We start from the raw sequence: 20,893 nt of genomic DNA on the forward strand, positions 1-20,893 counted from the left end.
GCGTCCTCCTTTTGAGATGCATCCACACACAGGCTCTCAGTCTCCCAGTGTCTGCATGCATCATGTGTCATCACACACGCGCCTTAGTGCACCTTCATGTTTGGGCTGTAGGTTCACCTTTCCGCCAGAGCCAGGGCCATACTGGCGTGGTGATTCATGGCAGGTCTCAGCAATAGCCCTCAATGTGCACAGGTCTTTACCAAAAGTGGGCCAGCACAGCATGTAACCCATAGCCACCCTCTCTGTCCTGATGGCAAAGAAGTAAGGATAAGGTCAGTGCTTCAATTGGGATACGAAATCGAGGGGGTGCTGTTGGATATTTTATGTAGATTTGGGGTCTGGTGGTATTTTCTTACCGCCAAAAAAAAAAGATAATTTGGTGATGACTACTCCTTGCATTTAGATTGGGTTTGGCCTTGTTTCCTTTCAGGGACCATACCCTATTACATTACATGGGATCGTTTAGTAGTATACACTATTGTTGGTAGTTTAGTGGTGAGCATGATGTTTCTGTTTTATTTATGGTCCCAACATACACAAAACTTTCCTTATTCTTATAATGTTCATGTGATCTATAGGGAGCCTTGGACCTACATACAGAGACACCACAATTTCACACATAGAGTATTATCAAGAACCTGTGATGTCATCACTGACTTATATACATCAGTGAACTATGCTTCCATAGGCCTCATTACTGGTTCATGGACCCCCAGTAATCTATATTTAGTTTCAAATTCCACCCAAACACCATGCACTGGGTGAACACACGCATACAACTATTTATCACTCCTAAGTCTACCTATTCCATCCGCATGGGAAACATGACACATGTATTACCTAAAAATCTTCCCCATTTTATAATGTATTATTTTAAATGCACCAAGAAATGACAAACAAAAACACTCTACGTGATCTGCGTATATATCATTTGTATTATAACAGTTACATTTCAAAGAAAACCTCTTACCATTTGTACATTTGAATTACCGCATTGTCTGCAACAAAAAGAAGAGAAAAAAATACAGCGACAGAACAACATTCACTTTACAACATTACAGCATGGCAATTAAACAGAGGGTATTCCCTTTTTCTACTCTGCCTGCCTGATATTTCTAGAAGGTCATTCGTACAGCAGCACACAGTATAAAATAACCCCACTTTGAACTTGGCTGCTTACCAAAAAGATCTGTGGTTTTCTCCCCGAGGTGACCTCCCTCAGAAGAGCGGCCCAGTCGACAGGGTTTGTCTTTGTAATCTCAGTGTCTGACATGCACAGCGGAAAATTCCAAGCCAGTGCCAAGACACCAAGACCATCCGTCCCTCGAGCTCAGCAAAAGCGGTCAGAACTTTTTTGCTGTCAGACTTTCCCAGCAGAACTCTGCACCGTCCCATTCTGCTTACGTGGGGCCACTGCAGAAACTTTGCACCAATCAAATTAAAAAGGCTGCATCACCCTTCCTTCCACACAATAGCCCATTTTTACAGTAAGAAACTGTAACTAAATCATTTCCTGGCATGCAGGTTCTGCTTGCTGCAAACACAGTGAACAGAAAGAAGAAAAAAAATAATAATATCCTAGTGCACGTTTCAAAACGAATTTCAGAACATGTACTTCCACCTCGTTTTCACATAGAAATTACATCATAATGTTAATGAGTTCGCACTAATGATTAGTACTTGTTAATTAAGTGAGTCAGTTAGATAATAATGTAGTCTCCTGTGTATGAGGCATTTCAAGGAAGAGAAAAGAAAAAAAAAATCTGGTGCACTTTTAAACCTGCAGCCTGTCCCCATCTGCATACTCATATGTTATGCTAGCAGCATGGGACTGGCTATATGTTTATAGCACATTATTGCTGTCAATAGAATGCTATCACATTCAGTGAGGCGCTATACTTCAAAGCACTATATAAAATTATACATTCAGTGAAGTGCTATACTTCAAAGCGCTATATTTCAAAGCACTATAAATTATACTACATTATCCCTCCTTTTCTGGTGAATTGTTTTTGTCCAATACTAATCTTCAGCATGCATCTGCCTGCAATTCGGTTTTCAAAGCCTGGACTGTCCAAACCAGAGACATATTGGTTTTTAATTCTACATTTCAGGATCTCCCCCCTCTCCATTATTTTTTGCAGTCATTTCTCATTAATAAAGCTTCTTTCCTGTTCAAGCGGTAAAGTGGCTTTTATTATTTTAGAATAGTCATTTATACCAATGTGAACCCATGGTTGCTCATCTTCCATGTGTATTTCAGCAAGAGTGGTGATATGTTCTTCTGTGTCTGTTTTAGGAGTAGTATTCTGTTTGCATGTCTTCTCTTTTAAATAAAAACATAATGTGTGCTCATCTATGGCAGTTTGCCATTTTTTCCTAGGGTCTAAATATATTTGTACAGATTGTTTCTCATTTTCACTTTGCATTTTATCTTGACACATCAAGATAACAGTGACGCTGGGTATGCAGCTATTCTGGAGATATACCTCCACTGCATCATTTGTTTTGGCAACGGTGTGACATTCATTTATATTGCTGTTTTGTGATTTTAGTTTCTTAGGTCTCAATGGTTTTTTGGTTAACGACCACAGTACTCCATTCACCCCATCTATGAGAGGAGACAATCTTTTCAGGCAATCTGTCCCCATCAGTAATGGAATTTCACAAATAGATGTGATCAATACCTCCTGTTTCATTCTGTGTTTTCCTATCTTTATGTCAACCTCGGTAACACCTATAATAGGCACCTCCTCCCCGTTAAAGTTATGCACTGGACCTTCATTTTGCCTCACTGTGATCTCATTCTGTGGAGATCTCCCCCCATTACCAAATCTTTGGAAATAATTGTGGCTTGCGCGCCTGTGTCAATCATTGCAAATGTATGGCATTTTTCTTCTACAGTGATGGGAGCATAATACCTGTCTTCAACTTCCTCTAACACACAAAAGAAGTGCAAATTCTTACTGATTTCAGGGCTCACCTTTCTCAGGTCTTTTTCACTTTTGGCTAAGCACATTGGTAAATGTAAAGACATTTTCCCTCCTTTTTGCCCATTTCTGTGTGAGAGACTTTATTCATTTCTCCATGTTCAGAGGTTTTTTGGAGTGTGGCCACCGTTCGCCCATCCATCCAGGTATCATCAGAGGCCACACTACAACCCTCCAACTGAACATGTGTAACAACATCACTTGGCAATTTGTCATTGTCTAACTCTGTGCATTTGTGATCATTTAGTATGGTACCAGTCCTTTTAACTTCTTCAAAAATATGTGGCTCAAAGAATTCTTCAGGTGATTGAACTGTGCCCTCCTTTTGAGCATTTCGTTGTTCTGCCTGTGTTTGGTCATTGTTCTGATTGCCCAGGGAAGGAGTTATAGCATCCCCCCTTCCTCCCTGTTCACTGGTATTCCCGATACATGAGTCATTTTTCTTAAATCTGTCTCTGTTCTTTTTGAATTTTAGGTTTTCCTGTTTCATTTGTACAAATCTCCAATGTTTGACTTAGCTCTAGGTTAAAACAAACTTCTTTCATAAGGATATTTGCACTTTCTGTCACATGTTCATTTACTGGTATCTTTATTTTTGAATCTTTAGGAGCCTCAGAGTCATTATGCAAAATCATATCAGAGCAATCTGTTTTCTTAGCATTGCAGGTATCATTAATACTTAGTCACTTATCAGAAACCCCCCGGTCGTTGCTATGGCCTTCTGCCCCCTCCTTTGATGACTGTTTTTGTGCTGTAAAGAGCTTTCCTATTTGTTCAGCCAACATTTTCACTTGGGCCTCGAGACACTGGAATCTTTCAATTTCTCTAGAATCCTCTCTCTGTGGCCTAGGTTGATATTGGTTGTTTTCCCCCTGATTGGATCTATTCTGATACCTCTCAGGAGAATGATTTCTATTGGGATTGTTCCTGAACTCTTGATTCATATGTGGAGGGGAGCAGGGTGCACCCATCCTTTGGTTGTAGTCCCCTGGTGGGGAATCATTGTATTGACGTGGAGCGTAATTCATATTCTGCCTCATGTCCTGTCTCTCATGTTGTGAGAGATTAATTCCCATTATCAGTTAATCGATCCATATATCGGGGTCTATCCTGATTACCATATATCATGGTGTTGGGATCAAATCTGCTCTGTGTCCCCAATGTCTGGTAGGGACCATTATTTCTTTGATCCTGACTTTGTCTCTGATTATTATTCATACCTGACATATCAGGCCGATAGCCTGCCCGGGGTCTATCTCCTAAGTACCTAGGGCTGATGTAGCTCTCCCTATTACTAGGATCATGTGATTGAAACATTGGTGCAGGAAGTGACAACCTTTGTTTATTACCCCTTTGTTCAGGTGTCAAATTATTTTTACCTGGACTTTGAGCAGACTCAAGGGACATTTTGGCTGACCTGATTTCCATCACTGTTGCTGAGGGTTCTTTAGATTTTGGTCTAGTGTCTTTCATTTTATCATTTTCTCTACCCTGACAATAGAGTCCCTCATATAGTTTTGTGCTTTGGTGTACAATCCATTCAAGGGACTTGTCACAGTCAAATTCACAGACTAGCTGTGATATCATGTCTTTCTGTAGCCCAGAGAAGTAGGCAGTTTTAAACTCATTGGAATTGGGGTCAAAAGATACATCAAAACGAGAAAAAGCTCTTTTTAAGTCTTGTAACAATTGGCGAGGTGATGTATTAGGCCCAGCAGTGATTGTGTAAGCAACTTTCTTCGCCTCATGTAATGACTGGAAAGGAGAAAAATTATGTCTAATATCTTTTTCAAACTCAGCCCATGTCTTATTCTGTTGTTCATTTAATCCCCTTATGATACTGGCTGTGGGAGCATCTAGAGGTAAATGAAAATACTGCCTGTATTGTTCCTTAGGTATCTGGAGGGCTTTAAATATGTCATGCACTGCCTCTAAGTGATCCTCTATGCAGCATTTCCCTCCTTTTTAAATGTTTTGATCAGAGCTTTGATGGATTTCATTATCTTTATGGGGCTACTTGTTGCAATGCATGGAATTGCACTACTTTGTGATTCAATCCTGTTTTCAGGTGTATGAGATTGGTGGCGGACCCCAATGGCTGTATCAAATCCCCCAAGGGCGTTGCAACCAAGTTCAGTCACCGACCCAATCACTGGGGCACTAGCTCTTTGGGTAGATATAGGATTCACTTCAACTCCATTGAATGTGGTGCCCTGCCATCTATCCTGGGACCTGGAAATGCTAATTTGCTGTTCCAAATCCTTACACTTCTTAAGGAGCCTGTCTGCCTCTTTTTGCAAATAGTTGTTTTCATCACTCATTTTATTAATTACCTCCTGCATATCGCACATTTGCATTTGGCATTCATTGAATTCTTTGTTTCTCTTGTCTCTTTCTTGAAACATTTTAACCATTTCCTGTTCAACATTTTGAAGATCACTTTCTTTTTCATAGTGTTCTTTTTGTAAAATCTGCATTTCCAAAACAACCTCATCTTTGTCTTGTCTAATATGGTCTACCAACGCTTTTAAAGGTTCCAATTCTTGGTCACTATCCTCAAACTTTTTCTTGCTTTTGGACAATTGAGTATCAAGATCCCTACATTTTAACTGCATATCTTTTTGACATACCTCCAATTCTGCTCTAAACATTTCCTCCTTTTTACTTGCCCCATCTAGGCCAGCTTTTAACCTGTTAACCTCTTAAGTGCCATTGAGGTTCCCCCCCAGTGCCAATGGCTTTTTTTTAAAATCACGGTATTCACCGCCCAAACCCGCCAACATTTCCCTCCTCATTAACCCCTTAAGTGCCACCGACGAGCCGGCTCGTCGGTGGCAACCTGGAGCGGTTTTTACCGACGAGCCGGCTCGTCGCTGGCATTTAAAGGGTTAATCAGCTTAGTATAATTTTCTTGCATTCGCAGGGACCTATTCAAAATAAACCATGTCTTGGCGCATAGCCGTATCAGACAATCTTTCTCTGCATGTTTATCAGCTGCATTTAATAATCTGTCTAGTGGTTCTTTCTGTACTTCACCATAAATGCGGTCATGCCATTCTGTGGCGTTATTTGATGACCATGTCCCATGTGCATATAACTTTGCCTCCAGATATTGTACCAGTTCTGAGAATGTGGCTTCTATTTGAGACATTCTCAAATTCGCTTTTAGTGACACATTGCTATCATGAAATGGGTTCCCTCGAATGCACGGATGGTGCTGTGAGACACACTTACCACGCCCAGTAGGTGCTCTATGATAACTTTCCCGGCCTGCAACGCACCATAAATATGTAGGATATTTTGTGTAGATTTGGGGTCTGGTGGTATTTTCTTATCGCCAAAGAAGAGTGGTAATATGGTGATGATTTATCCTTGCATTAAGATTGGGTTTGGCCTTACCTCCTTTCAGTGACCATGGGCCTCATTACACGGTAGGCGGTAAGGGTTTACCGGTACCGGTATTTTACCGGTACCAGTAAATCCTTACCGCCTTACTATGAGGAACCCTTTGCGAGTTGGGGAATTTAACGCCTGCTTTTTGCAGGTGTTAAAAACCAACCCGCAAAGGGACCAGTGGAGTTACTTACGGTACCGCAATTTGCGGTACCGTAATTAGCGCCTTCCCAATTCCCATAGAGCCCTGTGGGGCAAAAATGGGAATGGGGAAAGGCAATGGTGGAAGGGGGAATTACCGCCCCGCCAACCTTGGAATGGGGCAGTAATTCCCCTTTCCACCAAGGCGGTGCCGGTATTTTACCGGCATGAACCATGGTGCTAATAGCGCCATGGTTCACCGCCTTCCGTGTAATGAGGCCCCATGTCTTATTACACTATATTGGATAATTTAGTAGTATACACTATTGGTGGTACTTTCTGGTGGTAAATTACTTAGTGGTAAATTACTTAGTGCTGAGCATAACATTTCTGTTCGATGTATGGCCCCAACATACACAAAACCTTCCTTATTCTTATAATGTTCTTGTGATTTATCGAGAGCCTTGGACCTACATTCAGAAACACCACAATTTCACATGGAGCATTATCAATAACCTGTGGCATTATCATTGATTTATCTACATCAGTGAACTATGCTTCCATAGGCCTCATTGCTGATTCATTACTGGTTCATGGACCTCCAGTAATCTATATTTTGTATTAGATTTCACCCAGAAACCATGCACTGGGTGAACACATACACACACAACTATTTATCACTGCTAAGTCTATCTATTCCTCCATCTGCATGAACAAATTAACAGCTATTACCAAAGAACATGAATCTTCCCCACACCCGTTTAGGCAGACCCAAAATAATTAAAACTCAGAGGGTCATATATATATATATATATATATATATATATATATATATATATATATATATATATATATACATATCTTATATTGCAAAGAATTACAATGTGATGATGCAGTTCTTACCATCTACATTTCAGAGGTCCCTGTAACAAAATGAGAAGAGAAAAACAAAACCACATATACAATGCAAATAAATCTTTTCAAAAACAGGCATTATATTTTATGAATCAACACATGACACATTAAAATGCAGGATATTTCTTTTGCTTTGCTACTCTGACTGCCTAGTACTTTGAAACACATTCACCAATCAATCGCATAAAAAGAAAAACTCACTTCAACCTGGGCTACTTACAAAAATATTTGTAGTTTTCTCCCCCTGGTGATTTCCCTCTGAAGAGCGGCCCGGTCGACAGGGGTGGCCTTCGTAATCTCAGTGTCTAAAGTGTGTGTGGCGAGAACATAGGGTTCTCAAGCCAATGTTAAGACACCAAGATCATCCGTCTCTGCAGCCCAGCAAAAGCGATCTGAACTTTTTCTGTCAGCCTTTCCCCAGCAGAACTCTGCTGCTTATGTAGCATACCTGCAGATATACTTCCTTCCAATCATATTAGCAGAAAATGTATTATGTTAACACCCTCATGTTACAAACAATGGTAGCTTCAGATTATAATAACTGTTTCTTTTTTTATTTCCTGCTGTCTTCCTGCCTTCTGCATTCAGCACAGTAAGAGAAAATAAGTGAGAAAAATGCACGTTTAAAAACGAATTTCAAAACATGTACTTCCACCTCATTTTTCACATAGAGATTACATTATAATGTTAATGAGTTAGCATTAGTGATTAGTATTTGTTAATTAAGTCAGGTAGTTAGGTAAATAATGTAGTCTCCTGTGTATGATGCATTTCAATGAAGAGAAAAGAAAGAAAAATAAAATAATGCACATTTACTCTGTAGCTTTATATTGGGCTTTCTGGCTGCATTACGAATTCCATACCTTGCATGCCTTCAGCCATATATTTACCTGTTATATTAGCAACATAAAGATGACTATATATGTGTGTGCCACATTATTGCTGGCAATAAAATGCTATCACATTCAGAGAGGCGCCATACTTCAAGGCGCTATACTACAAAGCACTATAAATTATACTACATTATTATTTTAATGGGCAGAGGTGAAAGACAATGCTGGCATTAGCCTCCTAAGTGCAGTCATCCTACTCTCCAACTCCGCCACTTTTGTGGCCTGAGTCTGTTCCTGATTCCATTCATACCATTGAAACAGCATCAACAGCAGCTCTGACAAATTCTTGAACATGGGGAGCACTAAGTCACCAAACAAAATGTTCTTGAATTGGGTTAAAGCCTGCATTATGGGTTGGATTACATTTCAAATAAAAATCATAGTAGGGGCACTGTTTTTCGTGGCTCCATGTAAGCGTACAGTAAAGAGAATTGTATTTCCTCTCGATACATCATTGTTTACCACTATTGACCTCAGTAAGGCAGTAGGTTCACCAAAGACCCAGGCCTGCCGAGCATCTAGAAATGTGATATCTCAGCAAACAGGACTCGCACCCACCTTCCTGTCCATCAGAGCATCAATTGAAGAAGACCCTTCATGCTTTCAAAGCCCCCTTCATCCAGCCTCCCCTCAAAATGTCCATGCAGCCCCCAATAAAACAGCTTATTACCAACCAATGTCCAAAACACCTTTCCCTGTAAATCCTCAAGACAAGTATATAGCATCAGTTTCTGGAACAGATGGAAAGCACCACCATTCTTCACAAGTCTTAGCATGGATTAGGATTCCAATCTACACCCTTCCCTATATGGGGCATGCCCACACGCAATGCTGGCAGTAACTCACTGTGGGCACTCATCCTCATGGCCAACTCCAGCACATCCGTGCCCTGAGCCTGTTTCTGATCCCACTTATACAACTGCAAAAGCACCAAAAACAGCCCTGACAAAAACCTTGCCAATGGGCAGCACTCAGTTGCCAAGGCCAGGGGTGTAGAATTGGGACTTGGGCTCCTGTGAGCAGAAATGTCCAATACCGATGACAGCTCTCCATGTCACAGTGCAGCACAGTGTGCATTCCCCAGGCACCCCGGCTGGCAGCACATGCAGCACCGCGCTAGTGCACTCTTAATTCCAGCCTTGACATCATACCCATTGAAAGTACGACTGATGCTCTGGAGGGTGACGTGACCCTTAAAGTAATACATGGATGGGCCCCTGAACACCACTGTGTACCATGTGCACATGGCCAGAGTTTAGTCCAGGTCCACAATGCTGACAGTGTGGGGGTCTGAAGCAACAGGAAACCACGTAAAGGTGGGATTCATGTTATTATTGCATTATAACGTGTTGGCACCTTGATAGGTTATAGGAATCCAGCCTCCCCTCTGCAACGAGTGCAAGGTCCCCCCAGGCTCTCTCTCAGCCATGGACACCCCACTTCACGCCCTTAATTATCTTTACAAGTCCTTGCTTATGCTGTCATACATCAGCACAGGGTCACGGCCCAGCCTACATGTAGCGAACAGCCTGTGCAGGTGTTCTAGTTGCGCTCACGAGAGAATAGTGCTTACAGTATGTGACACCGGATGTCTCTACCCCTGCCCCTCTCTTACACACGTGAGATCATTGTCATGCAGTAACTTCTGACCCTGTCCTGCCCCTGAGCAGGTAATAGTCAGCAAACCCTGCCTTCAGGTTTAATCCTGGGCCTGTTGTGTCTTTGCATCTCTCTATCAGGGGCAGTGCTGTCACTGTTGCACATGTCTCTCTCCTTATAATGCACTTTTTATGCAAATCAGTCGTGTCCTTCCTGTTTAGATAGTGTTGCTGGAAGACACCAGCGCAGAGACTGACGATCACCCAGAGGACCTGAGTGGGAGCTGCTGAGGGGAGCATGAGTCCTGTGTGCCTTGACCTGTGCATTCTCATCTCTGCCTCATGTAAGGAAACCATCCCCACAGAGTAACGCATGTACATGTGTCATCACAGCTCATTGACCTTATCTCGCCTCTGTTTCTTTGTGCATTCCCCAGGTGTCCATTCACAGGTAGTCCTGACCCAGTCCGGCTCGGAGGTCAGGAAGCCGGGGGAGTCTGTGCAGCTGAGGTGTCCAGTCAGCGGCTTTGATCTTAACAGCAACTGGAGGAACTGGATCAGGCAGGCTCCAGGGAAGGGACTGGAGTGGCTGGTCTACTACCTGAACCCCAGCAGTAAATATTATACCAGTGCGACCCAGGGACGGTTCACAGCCTCCAAGGACAGCTCTGTTTTCTACTTGCAAGTGGACAGTCTGAGAGCTGAAGACACGGGAACGACAGTGCAGCAAACACTCACTGCTCGTGCACAAAAACCCGACGTGCAGTTCAAGAGATTTCCTGAAGGTGGCGAACGAAACCAACATTACAATTCTGAATAAGAATTCTGGAGCAATTGCTGCTGCAAATTACAATATGCTACTATCTCCCCCTTGGAGTTATAGCTCCCCTTACATTTTGTTTATGGAGGCTTACTATACCTTGCATATCAGTGATAAAGGCGTGATGCCTATCTGCTTGGCTCCATGATATATATATGTCATCTTTCATCAAACCCAGTGACGATTATTTTTTTTTTATTCGACCTGGCCATATAGAGTTAGTTTTCTTTATTCAGGTCCGTCCGAAGGTGTGTGTGCTCGTGGGAGCAATTTAAAAACAAATATGTGGGGTCCCTTGGCCTGTGTGTGATAAGTTTACACATTTTATAGAGGCCTGGCCTTGCCCGGCAGGTATGCTTAAGTGGCACTGCCTATAGCGTGTGAAGACTGTTGCTTTTTCAGAGAATATCTGCAATACATCAGCTCCACCTAGCCGCTTCATTTGGTGGCAACATCTAGATGAAATAATGGCAATAGCGGGTGAATAACTGCATATCATCACAGGACAGATATATTGGCATCTGCAGACAGAACAAAGAAAGGCAGCCAGCAGGGAGCTTCAACACTAAATGACCACTTAAAACAGCTATTAAACTTTCTTTAGAAATTAGGTACTAACAACTAGTGCTATGCTGGATACTGCAAGGCCAGAGGGAGTGGACAGGCTAATGTCATAACGTAGATGTGCTGCAAAGCAGTGGCAGAGACAGCCACTGCTTACTGTGGGTTTAATCCCTCCCAAGTTGAGGGCGTTGAAGGCAGAAGACAGCCCCGGGCACAGATGGGAAGGGGAACTACACCACGACCTGTCAAATCTCTCATTGTTGGAGCAGAGTTTATCTTTAAAATCAGTAAAAACAAACGTGTAGTAGCAGAAGCAGACAGATGCTTGCCCCACCCCTAGCATTATACCCATTATGCCCCCCAGAGAAGCCAAGGATATAACTGCTCAGCTCAGCTTGTGGATGGCCACCACCTCCCGATGAATAGCACCTCTCTGTGAAACCAAATATTCTCTGGATTGGGGTAAAAGATGGATCTATTGGGCCAAAAAGGGGCAGAATAGACATTAAGCCTCCTGATCTCAAAGGAAGGGCAGATGTCTTAAGTGCAATTGCTTAATGCAGCAACTGCAGCGACGTGTAACCCGCAGGCCGTTCCTGCTGAGGTACGAATGCAGGATTCCAGCTGTCCTGGGACCTTAAGTCACTTCACATTGCCCTGAGAAAGTGCCCCGCTTGATTCTCAGAGCACGTAACTTATCAACACTGACAACCAGGCTACACCTTATTTCCACAATGTTTTCAGGGGAGCTTGGAGCAGCGAGACAGCTTATGTAAGAGGGTTATCAATGCCCAAGTGCACAAAGCAAAGCCACAACTAACAAGAAGGCATGTATGATATGATATGATGTGATATTTTATTTGTATCGAGCTCGTACACAAGTGTTTCAGAGCGCGACTAGGCAAGGGAGGGGAACAGGGGAGAACACAGCACAACATAAAAACGATTTTACTAGGCCCAGCGACATTGAGAACGCGCAAGTGCATGGGAAAGGGAAAAGGGAAAAAGTGCATGGAAGGGTGAGAGTGGAAAGTGCGGAGCCAAGGAGCGCAAATAAATAAAATAAATAAAAATAATAGAAAATGGAGGCAAACTGTGGTAGTGCAAATGGCAAGTGCTGTGTTTAAGGCAGCAGACTGGGTAAGTCTGAATAAGTCCAGAAAAAGAAGAAAAAAGGGGGGGTGCTATATGGGTACAGATACAGTCCCCAGTGCAAGGGGTGGCCAGGAGGCAGTGCAGGAAGGTGGCAGGGTGAGCAGGTACCTGGGCCCAGGTGACAGAGGGTGGCCAGGTGCACAGTGCCAAGAGAGAGCAGATCAGCAGGGGAGGAGGGGAGCGAGGGCAGAAGCAAAGAGGAAGGTTTTGAGGTGCTTCCAGAACCGGAGATGGTTCTCCTCAAGTTTTAGAGTGCCAGGGAGGCTGTTTTAGAGTGAGGCCCCAGCCGAAGATAGAGATCTACCCCCAGCTTGTTTCTTTGAAAAACGATTGACCCGGAGGGTGTTAGAGGTAGAGGAGCGAAGAGCTCGAGAGGGGAGGTATTTGCGGAGGGATAGCTGAAGGTATTTTGGACCCAGGCCCCAGAAAGCCTTGTGGACAATGCAGAGGGTTTTGGCACTTGAAGGGGCATGAGATATTGGGTGACCACGTGCGTCCCTACTTGTTAGCAGTTTTAAAAACTGTCCTCAAGTCCTCAACAAATTGTGAGGCTTGCTGCACTCCTGCGGCAAAACGCACATTTAAAGGACTGTATTATATAAGTGTTAACGTTCTGCTAAGGCTGCCAACATAGGGGAGATGCCTCAGGGTGGAGGAGGGCATGAGGGACAGAGGTGAGTGTCCTGAGGCGCCAAGCTCTTTTCAACTACAAAGGTGGAGAGGGCCTTCTGAATGAAGCTTGGATTTCTGGTACTCGAAAATCAGAGGTCATTACAGAGTTATACCTGACCTCTCTGCCCTGGGGGTTCCAGTCGTTGCTGTGGCCGTCTGGTCTTTGTTTGTAACGGTTTATAGAGAAGCCACCTCAACACAGGAGTTGATTCCCTCCCAACTTAAGTTCAGGCAACATATAAGCAATATGACCCGAGCGGCGGGGGCATTACCGACTCAGGCAATGTCCCGGGGGCCATAGTTATAGGCCCGAGCAAAGCGAGGGCCTTAACGAAGGCCCCAGGGCATTAACTGAGTCGGTAATGCCCCTGCCGCGAGTACCCCGGCCCGCATTATGTGCGTGACCGGGGCACTAAAAGCAGGAAAAAAAAAAAAAACGACCAAGAAAATGGCCGTAATGCAAAGGGAAAACGGAGTCTGTTTTCCCTTTCCATGGCGGCCATCGGGAGCGGACGTGCTGGGAACACAAGTGTTCCCAGCGCGACCGCTCCCGAAAAAGAAGCAGAAGGTAAGTGGGGTTGGGAGGGAGGAGATGAAAAAAAAAACGTACCTGCGTTCCCGGCGGGGGACGATGGAAGCTTCCAGCCGTGTGGGATGGCCCCGCTCCGAGTCTGCACACTGCTGGAGGCTGCTATCGTCCCTCACCGGGGATGCAGGAGCAAGCAGGTATGTGGGGTAGGGAGGGCAGGGAGGAGGGAGGGAAGGGAAGAAAAAATAAAAAATAAATAAAAAAAAGCTTACCTGAGTCCCTGGCAGGGGGCGAAGGAATCCTCCCAGTCGTGGGGAGGCTCGGAGCGGGGATGGCCCCGCTTTGAGCCTCCTCATTGGCTGAGGGGCTGCCACGCCTCCCCGCCGAGGACAAGGCGGCTGGAATCCCGGCCGAGAATCGAAGGATTCTCAGCCGGGTAAGGACCTGGCGAGAGCCAAAAAGAATGCCTGTTGCATTCTGCTTGACTCTCGGCGGGTACTAAACTGTTTAACAGATGTTCTTTTTTTTCTTTTTTTTAGCCCTACCTCACACACATATCATGCCCCTTGGATCGATCTCACCTGAGCTAACAATGAGCTAAGAACCAGGCCGGTGTTCGGGAAATATATTGGTATTTATTTAAATTAAAAGTAATAGAAATTAGCACGAAAATGTCAAAACACCACTTTATCCATGGCACCACAATCAACTTCTCTCAGCATAAACAAATCACAAAAATGAGTTAAAAAACCACCACCACAATTCTTCCCTTTCTGTAAATATCACTTTATAAAATAATGACACTGATCAATAAAGAAGATTCTTATGAAATGTTGTGCAATTTTGATTTTCCTGCAGGCTTAAAAGGTTAGCAGTAAGATTTCAAGATTGGTTTAAATGCAAATGGCAATTATGATTTTTCCCCCACTTTTCTTTTAAAATAAACACAGGGTGATTTATCGCTTTGTTTTTCAGGCCTCCCTTGCTTTGTTCTATGTTGGGAAGTCAGACAGAAACATTTGAAGGATTTGGGGAATTTTGGATTTCAGACCCCCACCCCCTACTGAAAGGTCAGTGTTGGGGAAGCTGGATAAAAATATCGGATTGATTTAAGAACAAAACCACCCCTCTTCCTTTAAGAATTGAGGGTCAGCTGACAGCAAGGATCACCCAATTAAATTATAGGCTATAGTTTTCAGCACACACTGGAAAGTGAGGTTTGACAATTTCGAATTTTAACAAAATCCACCCCGTAGTGTTCTTCCAAATGGGGAATTAATTAAATGAATAATGTTGGTTACATAGGCTAAGGATCTACATAGATTCCGCCCCCACACACTATAAAGGGAAAGGATTCAAGGCAAGCAGACTCCCCCACCATTCGGTTTCCCAAGGCTAAGTTCTACTTACATAGCAAGCCTCTGTTTGAGGTTCAGGAAAGCCAGCTTCATCTCAGGACACTCTGGAAAGATAGGGCAGGGACCTGGTCACTCAACTCTCATAGATGGCCTCCTGCTCTCCACCATACGAACCAGTCAGCTTTGAGGCCTTCCTAGAAACAGACAGCTCCACCCAGAAGCACTCTCAGCAATCTCCTCTGGTGGCACCTTACAGCTGTCAGATGGTAAGTTTGAGCAGCCTTCCTGACGGTCTGTCTCTTGTCTGTCGATTCCTGTCTTTCTCCTTTTCCTGTGTATCTGTCCTAGTGCAGTCCCCCTTATATAGCAGCAATGACACCACCAATTTTACAATCTTGGGGAAGTACCCAGCAATAATCCCTACCGCTAGGTTTGGACAGTTAACCTTCTCTCTCCTCCCTACCCAGCCTCCAAGTCAGGATTGGTTTTAGGGGTATGGAGCAACATATGTCAATTGCCATTTGTAATCATACCTTTGTTCTCCTTTCAACATTTTGGCAAAAACGAGTTATGTATCACAACTTTATAATTTTGCTAGCAACTGCTAAGTAGCAATAACAAGCACCATTTCTGTGTGACAGAATACAAATTTGCCCAATTTACTTAATAAAAATAACATCATTCATTATATCATGATTAGCTCTTTGCAAGGTTCTATTAAACATTTATCAACAGAAATATGAATTCAATGTAATTTCAATGATGCATTTTTTTCATCTGTCCTATTGCACACAATATTACATGGCAGCCTTTATGTTATCTGCAGAGCAACCTGAACATCTGGTGTCCTTGCTGTTAGTTAGAAGCTGGCATATTTATGACCCTGAGGCCTGTCACCGTGGTAAAGTCCTTTGTAGTTTAAGCTCCTGCGCCATCTATGACTTCAGGAGTGGTCCCAGATCCTAGCTGGCATTGGAAAAGCAATTCAGTCTCAAAACATTTTACATTTCTTAATTCAGGAAAGGCCTGGCTGATTGAAATATCAGATTAGATGAGAGGGAACCACTGGCAAAGCTGAATTCAGTGTAGATTTACCCATACTTGCACTATATTGACATGTCTGGCTTCAGTCCTTATTGCACAGCTTCAAAAGGAGTTGCATTTCCTTGAGAAAACAAGGCATCTCAGTGTCCATCTTGTTGCTGGGGGAATGTGGGAAGGAGGAATACTGTACGGCAGCTCAAACCTGTAGCTGGTGACTGATTCAGAAATGTAGCATTTAAAAGTCTGTTTGTTCTCCATGTGGCAACATACACTTTAAAACAGAACAACACTATAACCTTGCATTTGCTGATAAAAATTCTGTCCAAGGAGCAGAATTCCTACAAAAGAAAATAACAATCTACAAGCCAACGAGACCGCTCAGGTCAACCAACGAAATCCGACTGGAACTAAAACCTTACATCAAGAAAAAACTCGGAGGCACCGCCTTCTACAACTTAGCCGCGAAAAACCTGGAACAACATCCCAAAAGTAATAAGGAACACCAAAGATCACCTTAAATTCATAAAATTACTAAAAACCTGGCTCTTCAACACCAGAGACTAAAACCGAAACAACAGTAAGACAAATGACTCAACAGGAAAGGACATTTACAAGCCCCTAGAACCGACAAAAGTACTCTGAGCACCAGTAGGGCTGATGCTGGACACAGGGGTTCACCTGCGAGATCCAGGGAGACAGAGGCAACAACCCCAGCCAATCCTTACCATTCCCCACCGCCCGTACAGCTACAACTAGGTACCACGGGGTTGTGGAACGGACGAGATACCACCAATCACCACACAATCTGAAGTATGGACACTAGCAGGTGCGCTGGTCATGTGGGTGGGGGTGAGGAGCATGCAAAGTTATTGAGGGAGCGGACGGAGGGGACAGCTAAATGCTCAAGTGGCCTCGAATGCAAAACGGGCACGTACCTTCTGAGGCACAGGGTGCGCAAGCACCCCGTCATGTATGATTACACAAGCCCAACTGGTCAATCCAGGGTAGAGATACCAACTAACCAATACCACTAACAATTTCCTTCTCTGCATACACCTCTCAAACTCCAAACCAAACACAACTACAAACCTCCAGCACAACAAACTGCACGAACTTCACTACACTGCAACAACAAAACAAAAACAGGATGACTACCGGCCGCATACACCCCAGGCCCAGCCGACGGAACCACCGGGGTGAGGCTGCCAACAGCACATCACTGCAATCTTGCACTTTTCCAGCCTTCACCCACTAACCCACCTCTCCCTCCCGCTTTCAGAGCCGCCAGAGCGCCAGGGGACCACTCCGGTGGTGATAGTGCGCGGTACAAATGTCCTTTAACACTAACATTAACATTAACATCTTCAAATGAAGTGATTTTAATCTTAGATAGAACAGTTTTCCATTTTAATCAAAGTTGTGGGATACTTTCTGGTACTTGGACGTATTTATCTTGTGCCTTGTCAATTATATTTTATTTCAGAGGGACTACAAACATCACCCGTTTTCCTTGCATGTGTGTTTTTCATGTTTGCCGCTCACATTTTTGTTTTTGAAGTGGCACCTTTCAGCATCTTTTTCTTCAGGGCAGATATCCCTTCAGGATATGCATCAAATGGGATATGTAGGGAGAAATGGGTGAGATATATTTAAGAGTGCCATAAGAGCTTATGAGAGAGGGCAACATTGTGTTATTTAATGAGACATTATAAATGATACTGCTAGTCACTCTGACCGTAACAAAAATAATGTATTTACGAAGTCAGAGTTACTTCAAAAATAAATGATTTCTTTTTGAAGCCCAAGAGTCCCCCCAGGACATGTAGCATCATGGCAGAGGGTGCTGCTGAATGCAAAGATGGCTCTTGTCTGAGCCCTCGTTACTTTCGGTTTCTCTCTGTCTCTGGAACCCTTAACTAGGGATCACAGAGGCAGTGGCAGAGGTCGCAGGGGAGTTGCCTGGGGTCAAGGTTGTGACCCCTGGTGACACCCAAATAATGTCCTTGCATTTGTGTGTAAATAGGGATTTGTTTGACTTTTAGCGAGCACAAATGACTCCTGTTCTGGGTTTTCTATCAATAGGAGAACCCGAATAGATTAGCTTGGCCGTTAAGTTAAGAAACAAACCTTCTATCGACCGCTTGAAGTAGAACATGGCCTTTGAACATGAAATGACAAGAATAGCAGATTTGTAGACATTCAACAGCAAATTATTCTTGTTTAAGTACTGATTCAATACTGATTCAAGCAAATAAGGGATCTTTGCAACCCTATTCTGGTTATACCAATTAAAACAATGTATTTTGCAAAGAACATAGTCGCGATCATTGAGTGACCTATTTTAAGAGAAAATAAACTACAGCTGGTTAGATCATCTGCGAGGTCAGACAGGTAAAGGTAAAAAAGGCAGGGTGCAAGTAAGCAACCCTGTCAGAGACCTACAAATGTCTTGACTGTAGCACTGAGTTTCCCAGCATGCGCAGAAGTTAACTCGAGAAACTGCAGCCATATCAGGGCTCTGCCCATTTACCCAGAATTCCCTACTTAAGAGGGGACCCGCGCACATCCAACACACGCGCATTTGAGCTAAGTGCTTAAACAAGTGCTGTTGGCTGTCCATGGCTGTCTGCACCCACCTCCCTTGGCTCTCCAACTGTGTACAGAAAATCTTTGGCTCTGTCCCTTTACCCAGAATTCCCTACTTAAGAGGGGACCCGCGCGCATCCAGCGCATGCACATTCGAGCAAAGTGCTGAGACAAGTGCTGTTAGCTATTTGCTGGCTCGCGCAAGCTCAGCCCAGCCCTGCCTTGCCACAACACTGCTTCTTGTTTTAGTTAGTGCTACATTTTTGCTTTTTCTTTAATAAGGGAGTGCCTTTATTGTGCCCATTTACCCTCGCGACCCAGAGGTTTACGTGATTGTGTCTTGAAGGTGAGCCTATGCCCAGCTCCTGCTACATTTCTTCTGTCTCATGATTCCATGTGGGCACTCAGCTTCTCGATCTAATCGAAAGTGAAACTAAAGGTGAAGCTCTGCGCTGCCTAGCTGATGCTATGGGTGCTATTATTGTATTGTATGTATTGAGTTGATTTTGTAGACTATCGCCTCCATTCATTTGGTGTATAGCAGAATACGCTGCTGGTACTCACAACATTTAGTTCAGACATTGCCTGGTGATTTCACTACCTGCATTCTTCTGGTATTTGTAAGTTAACAACGGCTTTGGTCACGCTAGTGTATATACTTAACATTGATATGCTACCAGCACTTATTTCTGCTCTTACCCTGCACTTGCCACCATCTGGCCACTTTTATTGGTCTTATTTATTCTTCTATCCCTTGCACTGCACTTTTCCCCTCTCCCTTCCCCCAGGCACTTGCCCTTCCCCTCTACCCATGCACTTGCGTGATCTGAATGACACCTGGCCTAGTAGGATCGTTGTCTGTCTTCCCACTGTTTCCCCTCCCTTGCCTCGTCACGCACTGCACTTTCCCCTCTCCCTTCCCCCAGGCACTTGCCCTTTCTCCCTACCCATGCACTTGCGTGATCTGAATGACACCTGGCCTAGTAGGATCGTTGTCTGTCTTCCCACTGTTTCCCCTCCCTTGCCTCGTCACGCCCTGAAACACTTGTGTATGGGCACGTTATAAATGCCATATCATATTATATCAAGTATATACTCAACAATAATATGACTGTAGCACTGCCTTCAATGCACTGTGACGACAACACTATTGCGCCAGAAGAGGTCAAAACAAAACAGTGCTTTCGCAAAGTATGCCCATTAAAACAAAACACTAATCGGGCCCCTACAACAAAAAGTGAGAAACTCACCACTTATTTCCTGAAAACCCTAATTCTGTCTAAACAAGATGAACTTACTGCCACGAATGAACTAAGGACTGATCTAAATGTGTCGCTAAACTGCTTAGGATCAAAACTTGTTGAAGCAATAACTACAATACCGACCCCCCATTAGATGTGAAGCTGATGAAGGGTTCTAAAACTCTTAATCCTAACTCTACAGTATTCTCTCCAACATTTAATGCTGGGATATCAGCTACACCCTTAGCAGCTGTTTCCTCGACTCAACCTGTTTCTGTTGCCATGCCGTTGGCATGTCCCCCTGAAACTCCGGCAGCTTTAGCTATTGCCCAGATCAACTGTGCTGAACTCCTTAGTGCTTGTCCACCTCTCTGTTTCCCTCCCACTCTTGGTCTGTTGGATGAGACTTCTGATCTTGAATATCTCGGTCCTGACCTGAACACCTCCTACTCTTCACCCCCTCCGTTTTGTGAACCTCCTCTTGTGGCTAACCCTGGTAATGTAGCCAGTATTTCGGTGCCTTTCCTAGCGCCAGCCACTCCAGTTGCTATATCTTACTCTCCAACATATATCTCAGACACTCCGACCTCAATGACTGCAGAAAATGCACCTTGTATCCAGCCCGCTCTGGAAGGTCAGCCACAAGACCAAAGTATCCTCGACGCAGACGACATGGCCAACGTTAGTATGTCATCAGATTAAATGTTCATGACATTTGAGCGTCTGCTAACATCGCTCCTGGAAAAAAGTGAGCGCATGGAAAACAAACTCGACCTACAATCAATACTACTTCACAAAAGCATCAATCACAATAGGCAAACGATGAAAGAGCAGGGATGTAATACTGATCCTCATATCCCTGAACACCACCAGCCCAGTCTGAGTGGTAGCATGCCTGTTTTGGCTGACATAACAGCTAACCCATCTCTCTCAGAGCCTCAGCTCTCCAGCAAGCATCCCTCACAAATAAAAACATCTTCATTGAAACGTAATA

General features: G+C 43.9%; 1 gene segment (V, D, J or C); it reads left to right on the forward strand.

The window, feature by feature from the left end:
• The first annotated feature begins 10,303 nt into the window (after positions 1–10,303).
• On the forward strand, positions 10,304–10,750 carry LOC138520590 (immunoglobulin heavy variable 3-66-like). The segment is given in 1 exon segment: positions 10,304–10,750. A coding segment is annotated over 1 exon segment (447 nt).
• The last annotated feature ends 10,143 nt before the right edge of the window (positions 10,751–20,893 follow it).

This window comes from Ambystoma mexicanum, chromosome 13 (genome assembly GCF_040938575.1).
Source record: "Ambystoma mexicanum isolate Mex_15411 chromosome 13, UKY_AmexF1_1, whole genome shotgun sequence".
NCBI classification, from domain to species: domain Eukaryota; kingdom Metazoa; phylum Chordata; class Amphibia; order Caudata; family Ambystomatidae; genus Ambystoma; species Ambystoma mexicanum.